This window comes from Pollachius pollachius (genome assembly GCF_949987615.1).
Source record: "Pollachius pollachius genome assembly, chromosome: 9".
In the NCBI taxonomy this organism is placed as follows: domain Eukaryota; kingdom Metazoa; phylum Chordata; class Actinopteri; order Gadiformes; family Gadidae; genus Pollachius; species Pollachius pollachius.
The window spans coordinates 7,652,766-7,674,395 of NC_136942.1; the positions used below are offsets into that span (position 1 = coordinate 7,652,766).

General features: G+C 45.4%; 2 protein-coding genes across 4 annotated transcripts in view; both read right to left on the bottom strand.

Moving 5' to 3' along the window:
• Positions 1-11,707, bottom strand: part of cd82b (CD82 molecule b) — a 19,303-nt gene extending 7,596 nt beyond the window's left edge. Inside the window, exons 1-5 of one of the 2 annotated variants that reach the window (XM_079743611.1) lie at positions 11,604-11,707; positions 8,932-9,004; positions 7,621-7,693; positions 2,660-2,784; positions 1,496-1,570 (exon numbers count right to left, since the gene is read on the bottom strand). In XM_079743611.1, coding sequence (XP_079599737.1) covers positions 1,496-1,570; positions 2,660-2,784; positions 7,621-7,693; positions 8,932-8,994 — 336 coding nt within the window. In that variant the 5' untranslated portion in view covers positions 8,995-9,004; positions 11,604-11,707. Of the gene's footprint in view, positions 1-1,495; positions 1,571-2,659; positions 2,785-7,620; positions 7,694-8,931; positions 9,005-9,986; positions 10,031-11,603 lie in introns of those variants that run through there. The other variant, XM_079743612.1, reaches the window with a different exon arrangement.
• Positions 11,708-12,435: 728 nt separating this feature from the next.
• Positions 12,436-21,630, bottom strand: part of LOC307080100 (tumor protein p53-inducible protein 11-like) — a 28,618-nt gene continuing 19,423 nt past the window's right edge. For both annotated transcript variants that reach the window (XM_079742710.1, XM_079742711.1), the window contains 5 exons: positions 19,122-19,180; positions 18,100-18,148; positions 17,025-17,121; positions 15,549-15,650; positions 12,436-15,259 (listed from right to left, as the gene is read on the bottom strand). In XM_079742710.1, coding sequence (XP_079598836.1) covers positions 15,126-15,259; positions 15,549-15,650; positions 17,025-17,121; positions 18,100-18,148; positions 19,122-19,180 — 441 coding nt within the window. In that variant the 3' untranslated portion in view covers positions 12,436-15,125. The remainder of the gene's footprint in view (positions 15,260-15,548; positions 15,651-17,024; positions 17,122-18,099; positions 18,149-19,121; positions 19,181-21,630) is intronic.

Sequence of the window (21,630 nt, forward strand, 5' to 3'; positions counted from 1 at the left end):
GTTGAAAGTCCATGTTGCCCAGCGAAGGCCCAAAAACATCACTGCTCTAGAGGAGATCTGCATGGAGGAATGGGCCAAAATACCAGCAGCAGTGTGTGAAAACCTTGTAAGGACTTACAGAAAACGTTTGACCTCTGTCATTGCCAACAAAGGGCATGTAACAAAGTATTGAGATGACCTTTTGTTATTGACCAAATACTTATTTTCCACCATAATTTGCAAATAAATTCTTTAAAAATGTGATTTTCTAATTTTTTTTTTTCATTTTGTCTCTCATAGCTGAGGTATACCTATGATGAAAATTACAGGCCTCTCTCGTCTTTTTAAGTGGGAGAACTTGCACAATTGGTGGCTGACTAAATACTTTTTTGCCCCACTGTATACCAGCTTGCGAGACGGCGGGAAAACCTGTTGCGCAGAATAAGCATGAATCTCTGAGTTCTTAAAACAAAGCCCCTTTGGATTGTGGGTACTTTCAGAGCAGCAACTGCATTTAACTTTTTATTTTAAAAGGGGTTTTCCCGGAGGGGTTTCAGATTCAGCATTTCACTTCCAGTAATTCCCTTCCAGAGCCCGGTCGTAAAAGTTCAGTCGCCGTACCGCTGAGTATGAGTATGGAACAGTCAAGTCAATAGTCGAGTCACTTGTGCCAACAGGAAACCCAGAGATGAAACTCCCGGAAACTCCATAAACCAATTGTTCCCTCATGTTCCCTGAAGGGGGCGCCATCTCACCGGACACCCCCCCCCACGTGTTTGTGCGACTATATGCGGTACAGTAACCATGGCTGATAGTAGACATGCCAACATGGCCCCTATTAAGACACACGATAAACAATAGCAGCGCTAGCTTCAGCGAATTCTCCTCACAATGATTCCCTCGCTCTCTTTCTCTAGAAACGCACATTATCCGGATACCCGCTGGATGAATCAGCGCTGGGTGAATCAGGGGCAAGGGGGGGATTCCTGGCAGACATTAGTCCTGGAACATGTCAACTGACGCCAAGCTATGCGTGTCTGTGTCTGTGTCTGTGTCTGTGTGTGTGTGTGTGTGTGTGTGTGTGTGTGTGTGTGTGTGTGTGTGTGTGTGTGTGTGTGTATGTGTGTGTGTGTTCGTGATAGGATCCAGGGGTCATAACAGTAGAGGACAAAAGGATGCAACGCCAGCAGAAGCTAGACGGAACTCCTAACAATCCCTGGGGAACGAAGGGACATCCTTCCTCCTCTCCCCGCTGACTGTTAGGAAGTTAGAGTCGCTGAATGGCCGACGGTGCTCCACGACAGCGAGATGCGAGGCCACACGTTGTGATTCTCAGCGGATTGGGATTATCCAATAGGTTTGTCCGGTTAATTTCTGAATGAACCGGAGGGGGTCATGTGCCCCCCCCCCCTCCCCCCCCGCAGGTCGGTGACCGCGACCCGGGCCTAGGACCCTCTCCTGGGCCTGGGCAGGGCCGTGTGCGTGAGGACGGTGTGGGCAGTGGACGGCAGCTCACCTGATCCTGCTGGAAGTACATCAGCACACCGGCGGTCACCTGGGCGATGAGGATCAGCAGCAGGCAGGTGAAGTACTGCGGAGGAGAGACAATGGATAGGATGTTATGATACATAGTACACACACACACACACACACACACACACACACACACACGCACGCACAACATGCACACACACCACAACATGCAATGGTGGTAACAGCCTTACACACACGCAAACAGCTTGAAAGTTCGAATACACACATCTGATGCCCATTTAGGGTCGTAGCACATGGGATGTCTCGTCAGTTTTTTATTCTCTGAGAGCCCTTTTGAGACCTGTTACCCCCCTCCCACCACCACCCTTTCATTTTCATTTGCCATTAATCCTTCTTTACGGATGCTTTGTCTTACATTTTAATCTCTGGGGCACCTACGTAGAAAGACGACGTAATCATCAATCAAGTTAAATATCCTCCAAGGCAGAGCGACACTGTCCACTGCGACACTACATGCCGGTATGTGTGACAATGTGTGTGTGTGTGTGTGTGTGTGTGTGTGTGTGTGTGTGTGTGTGTGTGACGGAGGTTGGTGCATGTGTGTGTGTGAGAATGGCAAAGCTGCTACTTGTGTGTGTGTGTGTGTGTGTGTGTGTGGAGGGTATTTGGGGATAACATAAGGGGTGCCAGCTGGCCACTGTCTCTAAAAAAAAAATTAGGTCACTAGAGATTCTCTGTGAACCACTTGCAGGTCAGAACCCCAACACACACACACACACACACACACACACACACACACACACACACACACACACACACACACACACACACACACACACACACACACACACACACACACACACACACACACACACACCAGCTTTGGTTGTAATCACCCAAGGTGTTTTAACACCAAGGCCTAAAACTCACACACTCACACACAAACTACCTGACACACATACATGCACACACACACACGGTTTGATAAGTTGCGTTAAAAATGCCATGCTGAGGTGAGTCACTGTGAGTCACACTTGGCTAATCAACGTACGCCTTTCCCTTCATTAGTCAGACAGGTGGGACTGGCTAAACGCACACGTCTCCCCCGGTCTATTTACGAGCGTCTCTGTAGCCAGCTGGCCCGGCGGTCTCTTTACGACCCCGGGGTCTGAGACGTGGTTCTCACCAGGCCCAGCAGACACCGGATCTCATAGACGGCACCGACGAAGCCGAAGAAACCCATGGACATGGTGATGGCGCCCACCCCGATGAGGATGTAGGACGCCACTTTGAACGTGGTCGTGGACTCCTCTGTGGAGGGAGATAGAGAGGGGAGGGAGGGAGATCAAACACACCGTCTGGTGTTCAAGTCAACAGGCGGAGAGCACGTGATAACGAGCACGATGCAAGGAGCGCACACACGCCGAGTCATTGCGGCGCATCAGTTAACAGTTTTGCAAATGAACCATGAGACACACAAGATGAAGACAGAACACACACGTAGGGAACCACCATTTGAGTCGACACTTTCATTGGCATTAAAGTATATATATAAAGTAATAAAAAAAGACCAAAAACAACAAACATGCCCGTATTTTGAGTGTTAGGATTGTTAAGGTTTCAGTGTGTAGTGTTTAGTGGCATCTAGCGCCAAAGACATGGCAAAATGGAATAAAACATTGATAATAAACATACATAAGTATGTTTCAAAAAGTGATTAATCCCATGAATTAAGAATTGGTGTGCTTTCATGCTCTTGGAATAAGCCCTTTATTTTATATAGCAAACAGTTGGTTTCACCTCGCCTTCTACGCTGCTACATGCCGCTAAATTCTAGTCACTGCGCCTTTAAGCATTGGGTCCAGATAACACTAGATCCATTCTGGGTTCTGGCGTTGTCTGGCATTGGAGGCTCTCCAGAGCCCCAGACTTTGAGGGCCAGCTTGGACGCAGGCTCCATGGTTCTTGGCCAGCACCAGCACCAGCACCTTGTTGCAATCACTTAACACAACACCCCGTCCCTGACCACCAATCCACTTCGGCGCACACACAACAACTGCCCTTCCATCAAGTAACACAATGTCACTTTGGCTGGCGCGCAGACAGGACGGAAAGGGATTAAGTCATTTCAAATCCCTGCTTCGTCTGATCTGATTATCCTCCCAGCAATCGGAAGATGAGTTCTGTTTGTTTTATTAACCTCGCTGACATCCTAAAATGTCCAACACCTGTAGCCTCCTAGCACAAGCCTTTCTGACCTCTCAAGTGGAGCTATACTGTGGCATGACTTAAAAATACATTCACTGCCACATGGGCGTCTTTATATCAACATACACACACACGGCCACACACACAATCACAGACACATGCATACACCCTTCTATATAGGTTTCATCAAAGCAAGGGGTACTTGATGTGGTGGTTGGAGTTCAATTGCCGGCTAAAAAGGTCTTGCTGGCTGCCAGGGCCCTCCACCTCGCGTCTAAGTAGAGAGAGGGATCGTATAGAGCATATGTGTGTACATGTGTGCGTGGGGCTGCAAGGTAGCATTTAAGAGGAACAGTGAACCATGTGATCTATATCTAGCGTGCTTTTGCCTAACTTTGAACTTTAAATGGCGCCTGGGTGACTTGTGCATGTGCACAGCAAAACCCCGCCCACCTCACATACACAAAGTGAACATGTAGACAGGCAAAACTAGGCTGCTTTATGAATAGAATCCCAACCACCCACACACACACATATACTCTCTCTTTCTCTCTCTCTCTCTCTCGCTCTCTGTTTCAGTTGAACATCTGTGTGTCGTCTGTGGTGACGCTAAAACACAGCCTTCTTCTCCTGAAGTCTGCGCGTGTGCGCCACGTTTATGCACTTCTTGTGGCAGGTTTCCACCTCACTGTTCTGCTGGCTGGTTGAGGAAAGGCTCCGTCTTCTACCGTCCCCGAGGAAAATTTCCATTCGGGGAGGTGAGACAGGCAGTGCCCTTTGGAGAGGGAGTCGTGACAACTGTTTGGTGAAGCGGCGCCTTCTGTAAGCATGTCCAGAGCCACCACATACACAATCTGTGAACACAGCTGGGGGAATGGAATGGCTTAAAAATATATACAGATTACGCCACGCAGACTAATTTCCAAACGCATTTCTGCGGCTGAGATCCAATAAGCTTAGGATTTCCCCTTCCCTGATGAGACACCATTTTGGAGCAGTGGATGGGGTAAGAAAGGATTTTCACACAGTGTTTCTTCACACACTACCCTGGCCCCAGTTCCATTGGTTTGAACACAATGTCAAGCCATGTTTTGGCGAATGCCGGCTTGACCAAATGCAGAAATGTCAGGGCGCAGCAGAGAGCCACTAAAGCCCCAGTGCTGATAAGAGAAGCACAAACAGCTCGTTAGCAGAAAGAGAAAGAAAGAGTTGGAGAGAGTTGACCTTTTCTGCCGGAAAATAAAGACCACCAAAATCCAAACATTCCCTAAGTTTCCCCGGAGTCGTCATGGCAGCAGCAACAGGGCTCTATCAATACAACTCACAAAGAATGGAAAACTCTTTCCCCTGGTTTCAGTCTCTAGCCATAACTTCACAAGGAAAACCCTGAAAGTCAATAAACACCTGCCCCCTCCTGCTTTGATCCTTGCTTCCGTGGAGGCTTCTAGAACAGGAGACGGGACTCCAGGGACCAATGGGAGTGCAGGAGAGCACACACCCTCTTATACAGAGCAGAGCGAGAGCCACTCTTTCTGCGATTAATCATTCCGGGTCCGAGGATGAACAGCCAGACAGTTTAATCCAATTTGAAAGAAAATGAGAAAGCGACCTGCTACACAATAAGGAAGCCTTTTCTGTCACTCTGAACAACACAAAGTGTACTGTTCACCGTTAGATAAATAGAAAACATCAGAAGGTGCTAGGATTTCCTTTTACTTTTTACTTAAGAAAATGTTTACGCAGCAGACGTGTCAGTAGTTTCCGAGCGGAAAAAAACCAAATAAAGAAGACAAGTTAGACAAAGGAGAAGGCCAGAGGGACAACCTCACAGGCAGTGAACCTGGATTGAAGCCAGCTTGGAGGAAAGCAGCCAATGGGTACAACAACAATAAGCGGTCAGGGCCTTCAGCCTTGACACCATGCTGGGGCAGTGGCACCGTGCTACAGCAGGCAGGCCTCAGGGATGAGGCAGGATCCAGACCCCGTTGACCCAGGATGGGGTCCACAAAGGAGGGTCCGCACGGTGCCCGTAGTGCTGCCAAGAGAACACCCAGCGTTCGATAAAACCTGCATGTTTGGTGGATGAAGGGGTGAACAAGGGCCGGAACGGCTTACTCTCGTAAGCTCAACTCACGAGTGCACTAGTCGGTTTGATCGCCACGTGTCATTCCTTCTCTCTTTCAAGCCGATTTTATGTTAGTCTCTCTCCTCCATGAAAATGCCATGTCCATTACAAACACACACTCATTAGTCCAAGCGGAGCGGATGTGGCCACTTACCAGGCCCAAATAAAGAGGGCTCTCAGCCTGAAAGCACAGATCTCCCTCAATCTCACTTCTCCAGACACATTGCACTCGCTGACGGAAGGATGGCCTACAGCAGCGCTGAAGGGAAAGTGCTTTGAGTGTGTGCGAAACAGGGCACCCAGAAAAACAACCTTGTTTTCAAAATTATGCGTTTCACTTCCAGACGAGAAATAGAAACCTCTTCTTCTTGCTTTGGCAGGGAGAGAGTGCGGAGCGAGCGAAAGAGAGAGAGAGACGGATCACAAATAAAAAGTGCTTCTCTCAGCAGAGTTCCATCTGTTCTCCAAGCACGTTGAAAGCATTTGGGTTTACGAGAGGGGAGAGTCTGGAGTTTCTGTACACAGTGCCGGGTTCACATGAAGAGACCCATGCATGCGAGGGAATGTGAGAATGTGAGTTTAATTAGTTCTTTTTTTTTTCACAGCTTCTCCGCTCCGATGGCTCTCGCTCAAACACAAGCGGCCCGTGACATAGAGAGAGAGAGAGAGAGAAAGCCACAGATAGAGAGACAGAGCCAGAGAGAGACAGAGACAGAGAGAGTGAGTGAGAGAGACAAAGAGAGAGAGCGAGACAGACACAGAGACAGAGAGAGGAGGGAGAGACGGAGACAGATGAGGGAGAGAGAGTGGTGGGAGCCACCTGGGAGCCACCTGGAGCGACCAGTATAGGCTCAGTTTATTTTTATTCTTGCGGCGGGTTCACCTCTTCCTCCTACTCACACAGCTGGAGGGGAAAGTCGGGAAATAGATCAGATCTGACAACATCTTCTGCACAACAGTGGGACTGTGAGGAGGACCACAGTCTGGGGGCGGGGGGGCGGGGGGGGGGGGGGAAGAGAGAGGCGAAATAGCGGTTCCGTGCACGGCTAGAGCGCCATGAAACAAAACTAAAAACCAGTGGCTGAGATAACATTGGTTGATGAGAGGTAGAGGCTCAACACCTTGTCTCACAGCCTCTTCATCCTCTGTGTGTGTGTGTGTGTGTGTGTGTGTGTGTGTGTGTGTGTGTGTGTGTATGTGTGTGTGTGTGTGAGAGAGGCATTAGACGAAACAGCGTCAGACTATCACAGGGCCGCTATCAAGTGCTTTAGGAAGTCGTCCGTGTTCAGCTATGGGTATCATCTTTGATTTACTGCAAACATTCCTCCGGCTTTATAGCCTACTTCCTTCAGCCGTGTGGGAAACAGGCCAATGGGAAGAAACCCCCAGAGTTAGCCCCATGGGGGACAGCCACAGCAGTGGACTCTCTCCGTTGTACTTTTTTCCATCCGGCTGAACTCAGTCACTCAGGCAGTATTGCCGATGTGGATGCCAGAGTTCGTGATTTGGCAAATAAGCGGTGCATTCCAGGCACAGAAGAAAGAGAGTGTATAAGCGAATTGGAGATATTTTGTGTGTCTTTAAACACACACGCACACACACATGCAGGGCGATAGAACAAGATAGAGTGAGTATGAGGTTGTGGGAGAGAGATAGAAAGAGGAGTTATGTGTGTGTGTGTGTGTGTGTGTGTGTGTGTCCCAGTGTGTCTGTATTCCAGTATGTGTCTTTGTCTCAGTGCGTGTCTGTGTTCCAGTGTGTGTCTGTGTTCTAGTGTGTGTGTGTGTGTGTGTGTGTTGCACTACACTACTTACGCAACACTGCCATGAAGCTCGTGGTGTCCAGGAGCACCCATATTCCGAAGCCCATGATGAGCCCCCCAAAGATCTGCCAGAGACACACGGAGTGGGGATCAGAGCAGTGCAGGATCACAATTAGCTGCTTTCAGACATACATATTACTGTATACACATGAGCAATGGGGAGGGGAAGTTGTGTTGATTAGGGTGTTCGACTCCCGGCCAAACAGGGGCTGGGTCCGCATCCATTAGCAAGATACCTAACCAACTTAGTGCTCCTGAATTTGAGCTGCATCTGTTGGTCTGTGGTCTGTCTCCTACGTTCGGTCGAGCCCCCCATGACAACAGTTTGAAGATGTTTTCTTGCTCAGTTGAGAAGTACTTCAAATAACCTACAGAAACCCAGAGCAACGGCAGGATTGAGGCTTCTACAAACAGAGTATTGTATCTTCCACGGCATACTGGTGAATTAAAATAGTGTGAAGTAAACCGAGTGCATTTAATCTCCTTACCCTAAATATGGTTCGGACATTGGAGACCTGTGTTGGGGTGGCTTGGACAGATCAGTAAACACATCCAATCAGCCACATGGCTGCTACTCCCCTTCTCCTGCAGTACTACTCCACCGTACTAATTAAAACCCTCCCTTAACGTGTTAATTTAAATGCCTCAGTCAACCCCCACCCCTCTAGCCACCACCATGTATCAACTTCCTGTCCCGCACAAACCTCCACGAGTCTTCTCTAACCAAACGCCGACACATTTCAGACCCATAAACACACAAACACACACACATGTTTCCCATTAGGACATCAGTAGTGGGGCCACATCAAACGGTCTGTCTGAGGGTTTAACGGCTGCAGACACTAGAAAAGGTCTGGACATCATCATCATCGTCCTCCTCTTCTGGTAACTCGAAGGTTTTCAAAGAGGAGTTGATGAAAGGAGATGGAGGGGTGGGAGGTAAGGAGAGGATGGGACAGACACAAGGCCTTTTCCCATTAATCAGTAGCACCAGCAGGTTAGGTTTGTCTGTGTTAAACCCACATGGGTGGCATGTTACTTCCATTTTCTTTTAATTTCTGGCGGTTTCTCACCACCATTTGCAGAAGCGGAAATAAAAGTTGAGCGACGCACAATGGCCAAGCCCTATCTCTGCTGATCTTGAAGCAACACGGAGGCGGAGCTATGACGTGAGGAAAGGGGCACGGGGCGTATGAAACAGGCTGTGTGTGCATGTGTACGTGTGCGTGTGTGTGTGTGTGTGTGTCAGCACACTTGTTATACATCAGATAGTGGTCGATGTTGAGGGACTGTGGTCACTTACGAAGAACAGGAGGTTGAAGAGGAAGAGAAAATATTTGGTGGCCGTCATGCATCCTTTCCCCATGGTGACAGATCTGCAGAGAGATAGAGATAGAGATAGAGATAGAGAGAGAGAGAGAGAGAGAGAGAGAGAGACCAGAGTTAAATACACAAGCTGTTTCTGTACTCATAGCACATACAGCACAGAACATCTGTCACTCATAGACAACGCTTTCCTGTACAGCATTTGATTATTTTTTACAGCACACCCACGAGAAGTGGTTACAGAGAAGCGATGGGCGGAAATCAAACGACACAAGGAGAGAAAACGAGATGCAGAAGACGAGCAATATCTCAACCTCACAGTGGGGATAATGATAAAACAGTAGCGACACACACAAAACAGCAACGCAACACTAACTTGTTGTTTTCTGTCGAAACAGTGCACACCAACGCTTTCCATATCTCTTGTTTTGTTCCTGAGAACCGAAGTGAAATCCTCAATTATGCAAGAGCCTGTGTTTGTGGGCATGCAGAGTTCTCGAAGAGAGGAACAGTCATACTGAGAGGTCGGAGAGTTAAAGTCACCAGTTAAAGTCAGTAAAAGCCACCAGTTAAAGTCATTTATAGAAAGAAAATACACCTTTGAAAGAGGCCAGGTAGATGGTGGTGGTTGTGGTTGCAGCGATTAAAACATACTGTGATCTGCTCCAAAAGGTTGATAAGAGTAGGTGCGGGTTTCTACGTCACATCTGTTGACAACAGATCTCGCTAACTGATGTCAACAAGATCTGCTCTGAATGGTTTATCCCTCGAGCGCGGGCGCACACACAACTTATGATAAACACCTACATGTGCTAGTTCCAAGAACACTCTACAGAAAAAGCATAAGCCAAAAGCAGACGTTTGGCCTAACTGAAAAAAACAACCTCTCATTGTGGTTACTTGAGGACACTGAGAAAAACCTTAGAGAACAACTCCCTTAAGATCATATGACACAGCTATAAGCATCCAACCCCAACCTTACCGAGCTAGACGGTGAACAACAGTTAGGGAACATGTTTAAACTGTACTCACTGACTCAGACGCCTGGCTCTGTGTGGCTAGGTTGAAGACTGAATGCTCTTTGGCTGGTAGCCAACCACCACATCCAAATACTTGTTAACCGTGTCAGTCACTGATAGCATCCGTCATACCAGGAAAAAACAAATCATAGAACAGACACGAACCTGGTCGAAAGGTTTAAACTAAGCTAGAGTCCCTTGAGATGAGGATAATCCTTAAAACAGATTGTTTGTTTACATGTTAGCAGCAGTGGCATGTGGGTTTAAGCTTAGGTAGGCTTTTTTTTTTTTTTTCGGAGACTGAGAGAGAGGCCTTGACCATATGTCCTGATGAGAAATGGTACAAATTATATAGTTTGGGTTTAGTTTTTTCAGGAAAGCTAAAAACATTAAGGCTGGCCTGGAAATGATGGGGGTGAGGAAGCCAAAGGCTTGAACTGCCTGTCATCGCAACTGCTGAAAGAGAAAGACTTTTGGAGTCACCACAACACACCTTAGCTGAACATGTAATGTAGATCCAGTTGACTTATATTATATATTACATTGTTAGAACTCTGTTCAACTGGTAGCATAAGGTTCAGTACTGCGTTTTTTTAACCTTCATAGATAGTTACTCTAGTTTAATAAATACAAAAAATGTCTAGTTAGAACAATGTTCTGGTTACATTGCAGTACTTGCTTGTTCAACGAAAAACTGGACTATCCAGATTTCATAAGTAATAAACAAGTTTCTATGTCTTGTATTGCCGTAGCTGGCATTAGATGTTTAAACTTTATGAATGTGCTTTAAAATCAATAACTTTAACGTGCTTTAAGATCTGTGCTTGTTGGAAAAAAATAATCACAAGACAATACACAATGCAACAGTAATCTGTGTGTCAGAGTTGGGGAAAAGCCAGGATTAGGCTGAACTATAAAATGTGGTGGGTGGAATCAACTGTTGCCATAAATCACCAAACAACTGCAGCCGGTAAGTGGTAACAAAGTACAAAAAGAAAACGAAAAGGAGCAACCCATACATACATTCATTCAAAATGACCCACTTACACACATGTGATCCAAAAAAAATCACCTTACACTAAAACAGTGGACATAATGGCCAGTCAACCTCAACATACTTCCCCTGATACACTTTGAGACTTGAAGAACCGGTCTCTGACTCCCATGCTATTGGATAGCACCTCAATAGAAGAGGATCTGGATAATGGGACATGGATAATGGGATGGCCCCTTGCCCCGTCCCGTCTAATGATCCACCAATCGCTGGCTCGCCTAACAGTAGACCAGTCCGACCTAATTTAATCCCAACGCTGAAATGCTCTATTAACCAAAGGGTTCACCAAAATACGTTTTTATAATTTATATAATTATTATAATTTATAATAAGCAGACATAAAACAGTAGTTCAAAAACCCAACCTGGTAACACCTATTTTAAGTCAACATCAGGCCTGACGTTATACAGGACCGAGTCGCGTGACAAAGTAAAGATGTTTAACGCTCAGATAAAGTATCAACAAGGGATTAAAAAAAGGCGCTAGAGCCCGACATCGCATTTATTAACGCTTTAAATTCCATGTAACACTGAAAGTCTTTTAAGATAAAAGGAAATACAGCCTCCGATTACGTACTTTGTGTGGATCGTGGGAAGAGCGGCTGTGGACGAGCTGACGTCTCCCGTGTGGCTTTGCGAGTGTGTGACTGTGTGTAGAGTGTCTGGTGCTCGGGGGGAACATGGTAGGAAGTGTGCATGGGAAAATGAACACACCCCCACCATGCGGCAGACAGGGGCCTGCTGGTTAACCATCTCCTGTCCGAGGGAAAACGTTGCATTACATTAAATTATGCATTGCAAGTTATAGTACATCTATTCGGCAACAGTGACTCTGACTGTACTATGCAACAAAGTGAATTATATTTATATTGTCGATTATTTTAAACATGATTTACACTTCCCTCAATACTTAACGCGCTAAACACAATGGTTTTTTAAAAGTATTATTACATTGGACCCAATAGCCTTTTGCCATATAAAATGCAAAAAGACATTTCCTGTTTCAGATGATTCCATATATTCAATCCAGTTCACAATCTCGTGTTGTAAACTTTGAGATATAGCGATAATGACTAGAGGCCCTTCCCAGTGTGTCAACATCCAGGAACAACACATGTTTTGGTGTTTAGATGACCCTGAAATTAAATACTACACAATTCTCTCACATCTGAAAAGGGGGATAGTTGTTAATATTCCTAGCAGAGTGCTTCTGATGCCTGTTTTGCATATTAGTTATACATTAATAAAAAGCATGGTTATGTGTCGCTTTAATTTGTTACTGGCCCTTAAACTGGGTTTGGAGTATAAACACATTTCTAATATATTGCAAATAAAAGTCATCCACCCAGTGCGGGCATAGTTGTCAAGAGCACTGCAAAATAAACACAATATATTCAAATCTTTTTGAGAGTCTACAAAATAAACAGTGGTTTTCTTTATTTCAAACTAAATACTGGAATTCCATATCAATCAACCATTTTTTATGCGTAGTACAATAAAGACCAAACACCAAGATGCTACATTATGAAACAAATCCACCTGATTTGTTGCACACAATATCCTACCGATTGGATTCACATCAGAACTGATTAATCAAAATAATAAAATGGAGCTTGATTTATCATAGTTTTGACTCTTGTCAACTGGAAAAACAAAAAAAACGAGGGGCACAGATTTATATCCCAAAATGAAATAGCCAGGGCCATATGGGAGTCCTCTTCTTTCAATCTGCCCCTCCTGAAGAGGGGCCGACCCCCCGATGCCCTGTAATTTAAACATTACATTAGGGCCGGTCGATGATTGGAGACCAGGGACCACATTTAACTCGGAGGCATACTTATGCCATTGAGGGACAGGGCGGGCAGGCCGGGACGTACGATGTCAGTCAGACGACCCGTGTGTGTCTAATTAAATAGCGGCCAAAAGAGAGTAATTGCTACCCTGCAGGAACATGGGGAGACTTCACCCATGTTCCTCCTGTCCTGGGTTGGCCCCGTGCGCTGGATCAAGTAGTAGGCACGGCTGCCTTGCTCGCAGGAGAGAACTCAACCGCAAACCCACAGCTACCCTGAGTTGAGGGAGTTAAAGCCAGTCCGACTACTCCCTTTGAGCAAAGGACTGGCAGTTGAAACGACCGTTGTGTTCAACATGAAGTCAAAGTCCAACTCTGGCTTGGTGTGCTATCCTGGTAATGAATGGTGCCCAGCAGCAAGAAAACATGAGAGCGTGTTTGTTGGCAGGAATCTAAAACACGAACTTGCTGGGATGGGTGTGGAGAAGGGGGCTATATTGGGAGGTAGTGTTTAACAAAAAAAAAAAGTAAAAGTAAAATCACTGGAGAACACTGTTAGGAGTAAAGCGCATGTTTACCAGAAGCTTAATTAACACAGCATAATATTAAATTGATAAAGATATTCTGCGTTTCATTTCTCCAAATCTAATTTGTCTACTCACAACCATTACATAAACAGTAGATTCTTCTGATAATAGTGTGGTTGTGTCGTTGGCTTTAAACTCGGCTAAATATCTGTATACAGTGAAGTACATGGCATGCCAAATATTGTAACATCCAAACACAAATGCCAATCAAATAGGTTTAAATAACAGACTCCTGCTGACACAAAACTATCAATAAAACAATTTCCAAGTGTGATTATTCAGACTGTAAATATACAAATTCCCTGTTCTGCCTCAAGGGACCCCAATGCGGTATTATACTGTATTGTACTTAGATATTTACAGGAAATAAGACTGTTTCTTTAATGGTTTTAAGGCAGGGCTTAAGATATGTGGTGAGTGAAAACAAAAACACTACATGACAAGGATCTGGAACTAGGATTCAGGAACTACATTATTTACCCTAACATGCTTGGCTTGTGACATTAGCCAATATTGTTTATATAAAACCAGATTAATCAAGGGCAGGCCTATAATCTTCTGACCAGTTTAATACATTTTTGGACCCAGTTTCTTCAGATACAGCCAAATTAGGAGCTCATCGATTAATAGTAGACTTTGTTAGATTAAGAACCTGGAAATTATGTTCAACATTATTGTATCAGACCATTGGGTCTGATGGTACTTTGGTGTTTAAATATCAACAAAGACCTTTGTCCGTTTGGACCTCGTTTTTGTTTTATAGGGGCTATTAAGTTGCATTTGAGACACATCTATTAGAATTTGCACTGTCCATATCTGTGTATGGTTTGAAGCGTTGAAAGGGAAATGGGAGAACGGTTGTTTATGCTTTATCACAGTGCCCATACTAATATTACTAATAATCTTTAACACGGTCAATAGAAAACAAACATTACAGCACACAACAATTGGTCTTCGAAAAATGCAGGAAGCCATGCTTTTGTAAAACCAGTTTCCACCCAAAAGCTCCCAGTAAACATGAGCTCTGGGAAAGAACATGATTATTGTTGTCCCAACCCAAAGCCAGAGCGAAACCGCCCAACATTCTGTGTACAACATAAGCCATTGGACTCGCTATGCAATTACGCCACGTTCATAGCAAACTAAATGACCAGGACAAAGGAAACTTTGATATAAACATCAAGCAAATGCTTTACAACATCAGACCTAGGCCGGGGACCTGCACAGAGGAGCAGTGTGTTCGCATTGATCTCATAGTCCATCAAGAGATCGTTCACCACTACCATGAGGTCAAACGTCACCTCCTGGTTAGTGCCGTGCTGTGATTGGTGGCGGTGTTGAATTGGGCGTTCAAAGTCCCCCCCAATGGCGTCTGACCAGAAATCATCCAAGCGACACTCGTCTGTGTGTGCGGGTAGGTATGTCCGTGCGTGTAGTTGTGTTTGGGAATGTGTGTCTAGGTGTGTGCTTGCATAAGTGTGTGTGTAGTTGTGTTTGGGAATGTGTGTCTAGGTGTGTGCTTGCATACGTGTGTGTGTAGGTGGGTGCATGCCTGTGTATGTGCGCACATGTTTTTGTGTGTAGATGTATGCATGTATGTGCATGTGTGTGTAGGTGTGTTCAGGCATGTGTGTGTAGATGTGTGCGTGCATCTCTGCGTGTGTGTAAAAATCAGCGCTCAACTGTGTCCTCCACAAGCAAAGAAGAAGAGAAGGCAGCGTCACATCTTCTTGTTCCTGCGTCCCAGGTGGTAGTAGTATGCCAGGGTCACCACCAGGAACAGCAGCCGGCTGAGGAGCAGGAGCACCGCGGTGTTGGGCATGACCCCGAGCTCCGCCAGGGTAATTAACGTCACTAAAAACACACCAACACCGGGGTAAACTGCGATGCTTGAAAATGACCACCAGATGGCGGTAGTAACACGTTTATTATGATCTGGGTGTTTGGCAACAGATGCTCAGAATAGAGCCGCACAGCTGGACTAGTGGGGAAGGAAATACACAGTGAACAGAGGGAGAAAAACACACTGTTGTCATCCCAAGAATAAAGGTAGACCTAGGAATAAAAGAAGGCCTAAGAATAAAGTACACTTAAAATGGGCCCTAAAACAATGGATAAGATATATTGGACAAGGTTTATTCACCTAGAAACTGAATAGCAAAGTAGCAGGCTTCGGTGAGCAGAGTCCACTGGATAATGACCTTCTCGGTCGTGTAGACCCCGTTCCAAATGACGAGGGACAGACCTGGAGAGAAGGTCAAAGTTCAGACAGGAGAGGTGGGATGGGTTAGGGAGGATGATGAGGGCTATATAAATACAATAACAAAAAGCATGTAGGAAGCTCAAACAGACAAGTGACAGTTGAGTGTCATAAGCAAATTGTCTCTTTTCTCTCATTCAGTCGCTGACTGGGTGCCTGGCTCTCATTAAACCTCTCTCCATCGTTCTCCTCCCTGTTCATTTCCCTCTTCTATTGCTTTTGTCACCTATCACGAGGCTTCGTGGCCCAGCAGGTGGGCGGCTGACAGGTGGGCGGGCCGAGGAGATTATATCCACTTCCTGCCGCATCCCACCTGCATGGAAGATGAGACCCGCCCCCCCCGCCCCTCTATCCCATCCCCGATTCCTCCTACCTTTCACCGTCTTGTAAGGGTTCCACCAATGCCCTTGCTAATCCACGGAGTTCGCTGACATTTACAATAACACTTTTAAAGGGATTCACCCTCCCACCCTCGAGGATCTCTGGAAGAATGGAGGGATGGTCGTGTGGAACATTCATTCGTTCGACGTGTTACGAAGTCACGCTTCACAAAAGGAGAATGCAGGGCAATCATTTTAACTTTCCCATTTACAAAAAAGGTCTAATTCGATAAATCGAGTGAGAAAATAATCCCCGTCGCTCAATTCACCGCGCGCTTCCCAACACCGGTGTGAAAGCATGCCTCGTTCTGATTCAAGTGCGTTGCACCACTCTAAGTGCTGGAGCACTTCCTCCTCACCTTTTGATATCCGGCACCTCCGCTCTCCCTCCCAAAGCACTCCTACACACTGGTGCATTTCTCAAACCAAACCACCAAACACTCTCCAACACAACACAACACAACCCTCCTCTGCTTCTTCTTCTGCATCTTCACTTACACAGAGGCGTCGCAAGCGCTCCACGTCTGACTGGTGGGCCAGTGCTGCTCTTCCCCGGTGGGGGATTTATTACAATGCCATTATAGTAATCACACACATGCATCTCCCGTCTCCCGCCTCCGTCTGGGGGAGCAGAGTGGCGATAATTGCCGTGCAGTTATGAGCACCTATTGCCGGCGGCGGTCGATAAGCTGAGAAAATAACAACCTGAGGTGCAAATAACCGCTCCTTGCCCAAAGTGCGCTGGCTCCCGGCGACGCAACAGGGGCTGAAGAGGCCGTTGATTCTTAGAGAAAGGGGTTCAACACGGACTATATATGCGTGTATAATAATAACGATAGAGAGGTGCCATTTTTTATTCTAGCACTTATTCTCTACTCCTTTGGGCAAATGTCTGTCTGTCTGTCTGTCTCTCTGTCGGCCTGTTTCTCTGCGGGTCTGTCTGTCTTTCTGTTGGTCTGTCTCTGTGTCGACCACTCACTGAGCAGGGCCCCGCCGTAGAGTCGGATGGAGATGTTTGTCGTCGAGAGCTCCTCCTCGAAGACGACTTCGTAGAGTTGATTGGGGAACACCAAGGCCTGTGTACAGCAGGAGGAGGGAGAACACACAGTACAATGCGTCAATGCCACGACAGGGACCATTCTGTCTCCCCTCAACTGTAGTTGCTTTTGCGTCCAGAAATACAGTGGCGTTTACAACGGGGACAACGTCCCGCTGTTGGGAGTCTGTTGCCCCCGCACCCTCCTCGGCCTTCACCCCCTCTAATATACACTGAGAACATTGAGGCTCAAGGTGGTGCAGCAGACAAAGGCAGAGCTGTTCAACTGGACCAGATGTGCTCCCGAGATAGGTCAGAAGGAGCTGCATTAGCAAACTGCTGGAGCATTGGGCCAGTGTCACTCTAAACAGAGGCCCTGCCCCTGGCTCCACCCAGCGCCTGGAAGGCAGTTGCCAGGGGAAGGAGGGTCATGATTTCCCTGCAGTGAATGGGCCACTGTGTAGGGGTAAGGGGAGTGGTTTGCCTCGGCCCGTCACCACTCAGAACATGCGGTTTAGATTGTTTATTTTGATTATATAACCTCGACCGAAGGGTGAAGCCTAAGTTGAATTTTTTAAGTGAATGATTTCCCCAATATTTACATTCATTCTAAATGAGAAAAAGGCGTTTTTTTAAGTTATGTTCAATAAAAAGTGAAACAATTTTCACACTCTCAAAAATAGATTCTGGTTCTGCATGTCTAAAGGTTTCTTACAAATATTGTTTTCCAAGTTTGGCTCTATGTAGTAGTTACCCTCTTTCCCGTTGCTGGCGCTGTGTTTCTGCATGTTTTCATTAGTGTGGGCTAGGTCTACCAATCCTGGCCAATAATGTACACACATAGAAATGATTCATGCTGTAGGAGCAGCGGGGGCTATTAAGAGTTATACAAACATTAAAACAAACTCATCCGTGTGAAACAACAACAAACCAGCAGCTTGTCAGGGGTTAACTTTAAGATTTAAAGGGTGACCAGCAGTGGTTATGTTCACACACATTAACACACACACAAACATACCACCAGTGCCATGACAGAGAATGTCACTGCTGAGATGAGGATCCACAACCTAGAGGGAGAGAGAGAGAGAGCAAGGAAGAGAGAATAGAGAGAGAGCAAGGAAGAGAGAATAGAGAATAGAGAGAGACAGATAGACAGAGTATAGAGAGAGAAAGGAAAATATAATAAGAGTTAATACAGAGAAATAGATCCAATAAGCTCTAAAGTTATATCTTCTTGAGATTATTTAAAGGGTGTGGAGACATTGTCGAGAGGGTGCAGCAGAGTCTGAAGAGCATTTGGTTTGCAATAAGAGTTGTTCTAAAGCAGCATTACTCATTGCGCGGCTCGCAAGCCACATGCGGCTCGCCAAGCCTCTATTTGCGGCTCGCATGGCGGTAAAAATATACAGTGATATGATCATGCAGTGAATACAGATATTTAAAAAAACAATACAAACAATTATTTAAAAAATAAATCAACAGCGGCATTAAAAGGTGGAAATATAGGCTTGTCTAGAAAATATTTTTAAACTTGCTCGGCTCTACGCTGACAGCGGGGTTGCCAGATTGGCGGTTTTCCTGCATAACAAGAGAGAATGTGCTCTTTGGATGGACTTATTCTTATTAACTTATTCTTCAATAGCTTCCATGTTATGTGACCCAGTGTCTCCACATTATTCCAGAAAATAACACACAGTCACACAAGTCTTAATTTTCCTCTCAAAGTGCACCAGATTGATGCATTCCAGGTTAAAAGGTACCAAATTTTCTTCCGGGGGAGCATGCCCCCGGACCCCGCTAAGGACCGGGTTCCCTCCACAGTTTCACAAAATTCTGTGGGAAACACTGCTTCAGGGAGGACATATTATTAAGCAGGCATACTTATTTATGACTGGATTTATAGCTTTTGATACTTTGCTGTAAAAATGGCTCTCCTGTTGACGTCGTCCTGTCAGTGCGGCTCTCCTGAAAAAAATAGTGAATACCACTGTTCTAAAGGGTTCTGAGACAGAGTAAAACAGAACAGAGTGCAGATCTCACCTGATTCCAAAAGGCTCCCTCACTGTATACTTAATCTCATTGCCCAGCATCTGACTGATCTGTGAGGGCAAGAGACAGAGAGAGAGACACAGAGAGAGACAGAGAGAGAGACAGAGACAGAGAGAGAGGGGAAAGCAAATGATTAACATCAGGAAACATTTCACTCTCCGTCTTCACTTTGTTTGAATCTCATCCATTTGCCCGGATGAATGCAAAACAGATACAATATACAGGAGTTACTTTTCACAGTTTATACACCTCTGACGATGATGCAAGGAGGGCCATTTTGTATCTGTCCCAACACGCCCGTCCGCTTTGGGCTTCAGACTCACATGTGACTCTAGCCGCAGTGCACGATTGCCAATGATTGATCGGTAGATTGATGCAGCCTATGCTCTGACACACAACCGGGTTATTTCCTTGTATTGAGAAATGCAAAAACACATCCTGTGTTTGAAAGAAAATACACAAATAATAACCTACAGCTGAGGATGGAACTTATTTCCTCCTTAGATGAAAGCAGCAGCTGAAAACTACTAAAACTCTTAAAAGCTGCCTGCCAATAGCCCACACATAAATTAACAAGATTCATTAAGTATCTAACCATACCCAATCTAACCATCAGCCCAGCAAATGATATATCGGCATTGACCGCGCCCAAGTAATCATCAATTTACCATAAGCCAATTAAAAGCCCGGGAAATCCTGCCACACGTCAATAGAACGGCGTCAACTGAGACAGGGTCAATATACTTCATTATTCCCGTTTGAATTAAATTCAATTATCTACAAATCATTGAGTTAACGTATTGTCCCCGTTGTTGTCGGAATGTCATCCTATCCTTCCCCAGGGCCTAATTACTGGCTGCCGGAGACTTTGAAACACCGCCAGGGGCCCAAAGCACATATTAAAAGCCCACAAATATAAGGCCACAGGAGCAGCTGTGTGGTCACATGACTTGCTGATACATGGCATTTTGACATTGACTTCTTAAGCAGACCATTTAATCTGAAGGGATTAAGAAACGAGGCTGAGAAACAATCATAAAAAGCATACAATCTAAATTGGAGTAATTGCCTGAACAACTGGGGTGAGTGAATCAAAAAGAAAAGGTTAATCGTCTTTATTTTTTTGTGAATCATAGCCAGAAAAACAAAGCAGGGTCCAAATTCAACATCAGTTAATATAGATCCAGTGGATATATATAGATACCGATACTTGACTAGTCTGACAACAGATCAGTTGGTGCTGCAGTAACTAGTTAAACCTAATTGCTCTTTTGTTTGGGGAAGGGGAGAGGGTTACTGCCAGCTTTCACAGTGCTTTAGCTGGACTGGGAGTGATACAAAAAGCCCTCTATGTCGAGCAAGTGCATTGAATGTAACAAGACACCCGGTTAGAATCCCGTGATGAAGAAGGCTTTTATTTTTGCTTTTGGTCGATGTCAGCTCTGATCTAAGGCTGGTTCCGTTGGATGGCAAAATATTAGGATGGGGTCAAACTCAGTTTGTTCCTCCCTAGGGTGACCGTCGTTACAGGGACAGAACACAGTCCCAGAGAAAGTACAGAGACTACATCTGGTTTTACGCGTAAACAGATGCCAACTCAAGGACCAATGTACAATTACAGTGTAATTGTCTGCAGCCAGAAGAGCTTTCATTCATTTTCCAAGTATACAATGACATTTGTTTTTTGGGGATATTCTGGTCTAATTTCAATTCTGTAAAAAGTCATTTTCTGGTTGGCAGATTTGCCATAGTTCAAAAGGTTGTTTCCTGAATGAGGTACAAATTAATTAAAAATGAGGAGTAAATGTGAAGGAATAATTTATTGAATTGACCGAAACCATGAAAAGAACCGGCTTTCCCATCGTTCTCTACCAAAGGGGAATACTAACTGATAATTATTCTGAATCCTCCCATCGCATGATATGGAGAAGGTAAGCCACGTAATTGATTGATTTTTAAGTGAAAGAGTCTAAATAAATGACCAAAGTACCAAATACTTTGGTAATTTAATCTACAGCTGACCAATTAAACACCCAAAATATCCCCAACATGGAATGGAAATTGTGATAGAATTGCGTCAGTTTCACCCACCCGCAGTGTCCAGGTTTTTTTTTTTTTAATGGCATACATTTGCAGGGGGTAATCATGAAATATAGGGCTGAGACACATGACCTTTTCCGTCACGATAATAATGTCTGTTAGTCACCAAGCCTCTGGAAGGTTTGAGCTAAGCCTTGACAACCGACACCAGGAAGCTAGAGTATTTTGCTGGGCAGGAGCAGGCTATATGCCATGAGATCCTCCATAATGCTACAGTAAGTATGGAGTGGCTGCAGTAATCCAACACTATTAGCCTACAGGTAGCAGTTAACGGTTAACAGTTAAGCTTACAGCAACACATTTAAAGGCATGGGGAATTGATTTGCGGATACTATCGACTCGGTTTGCATGTGAACATGTATGTTGAACATGCATTTGCTTTCATTAATTTGCCTTTGGG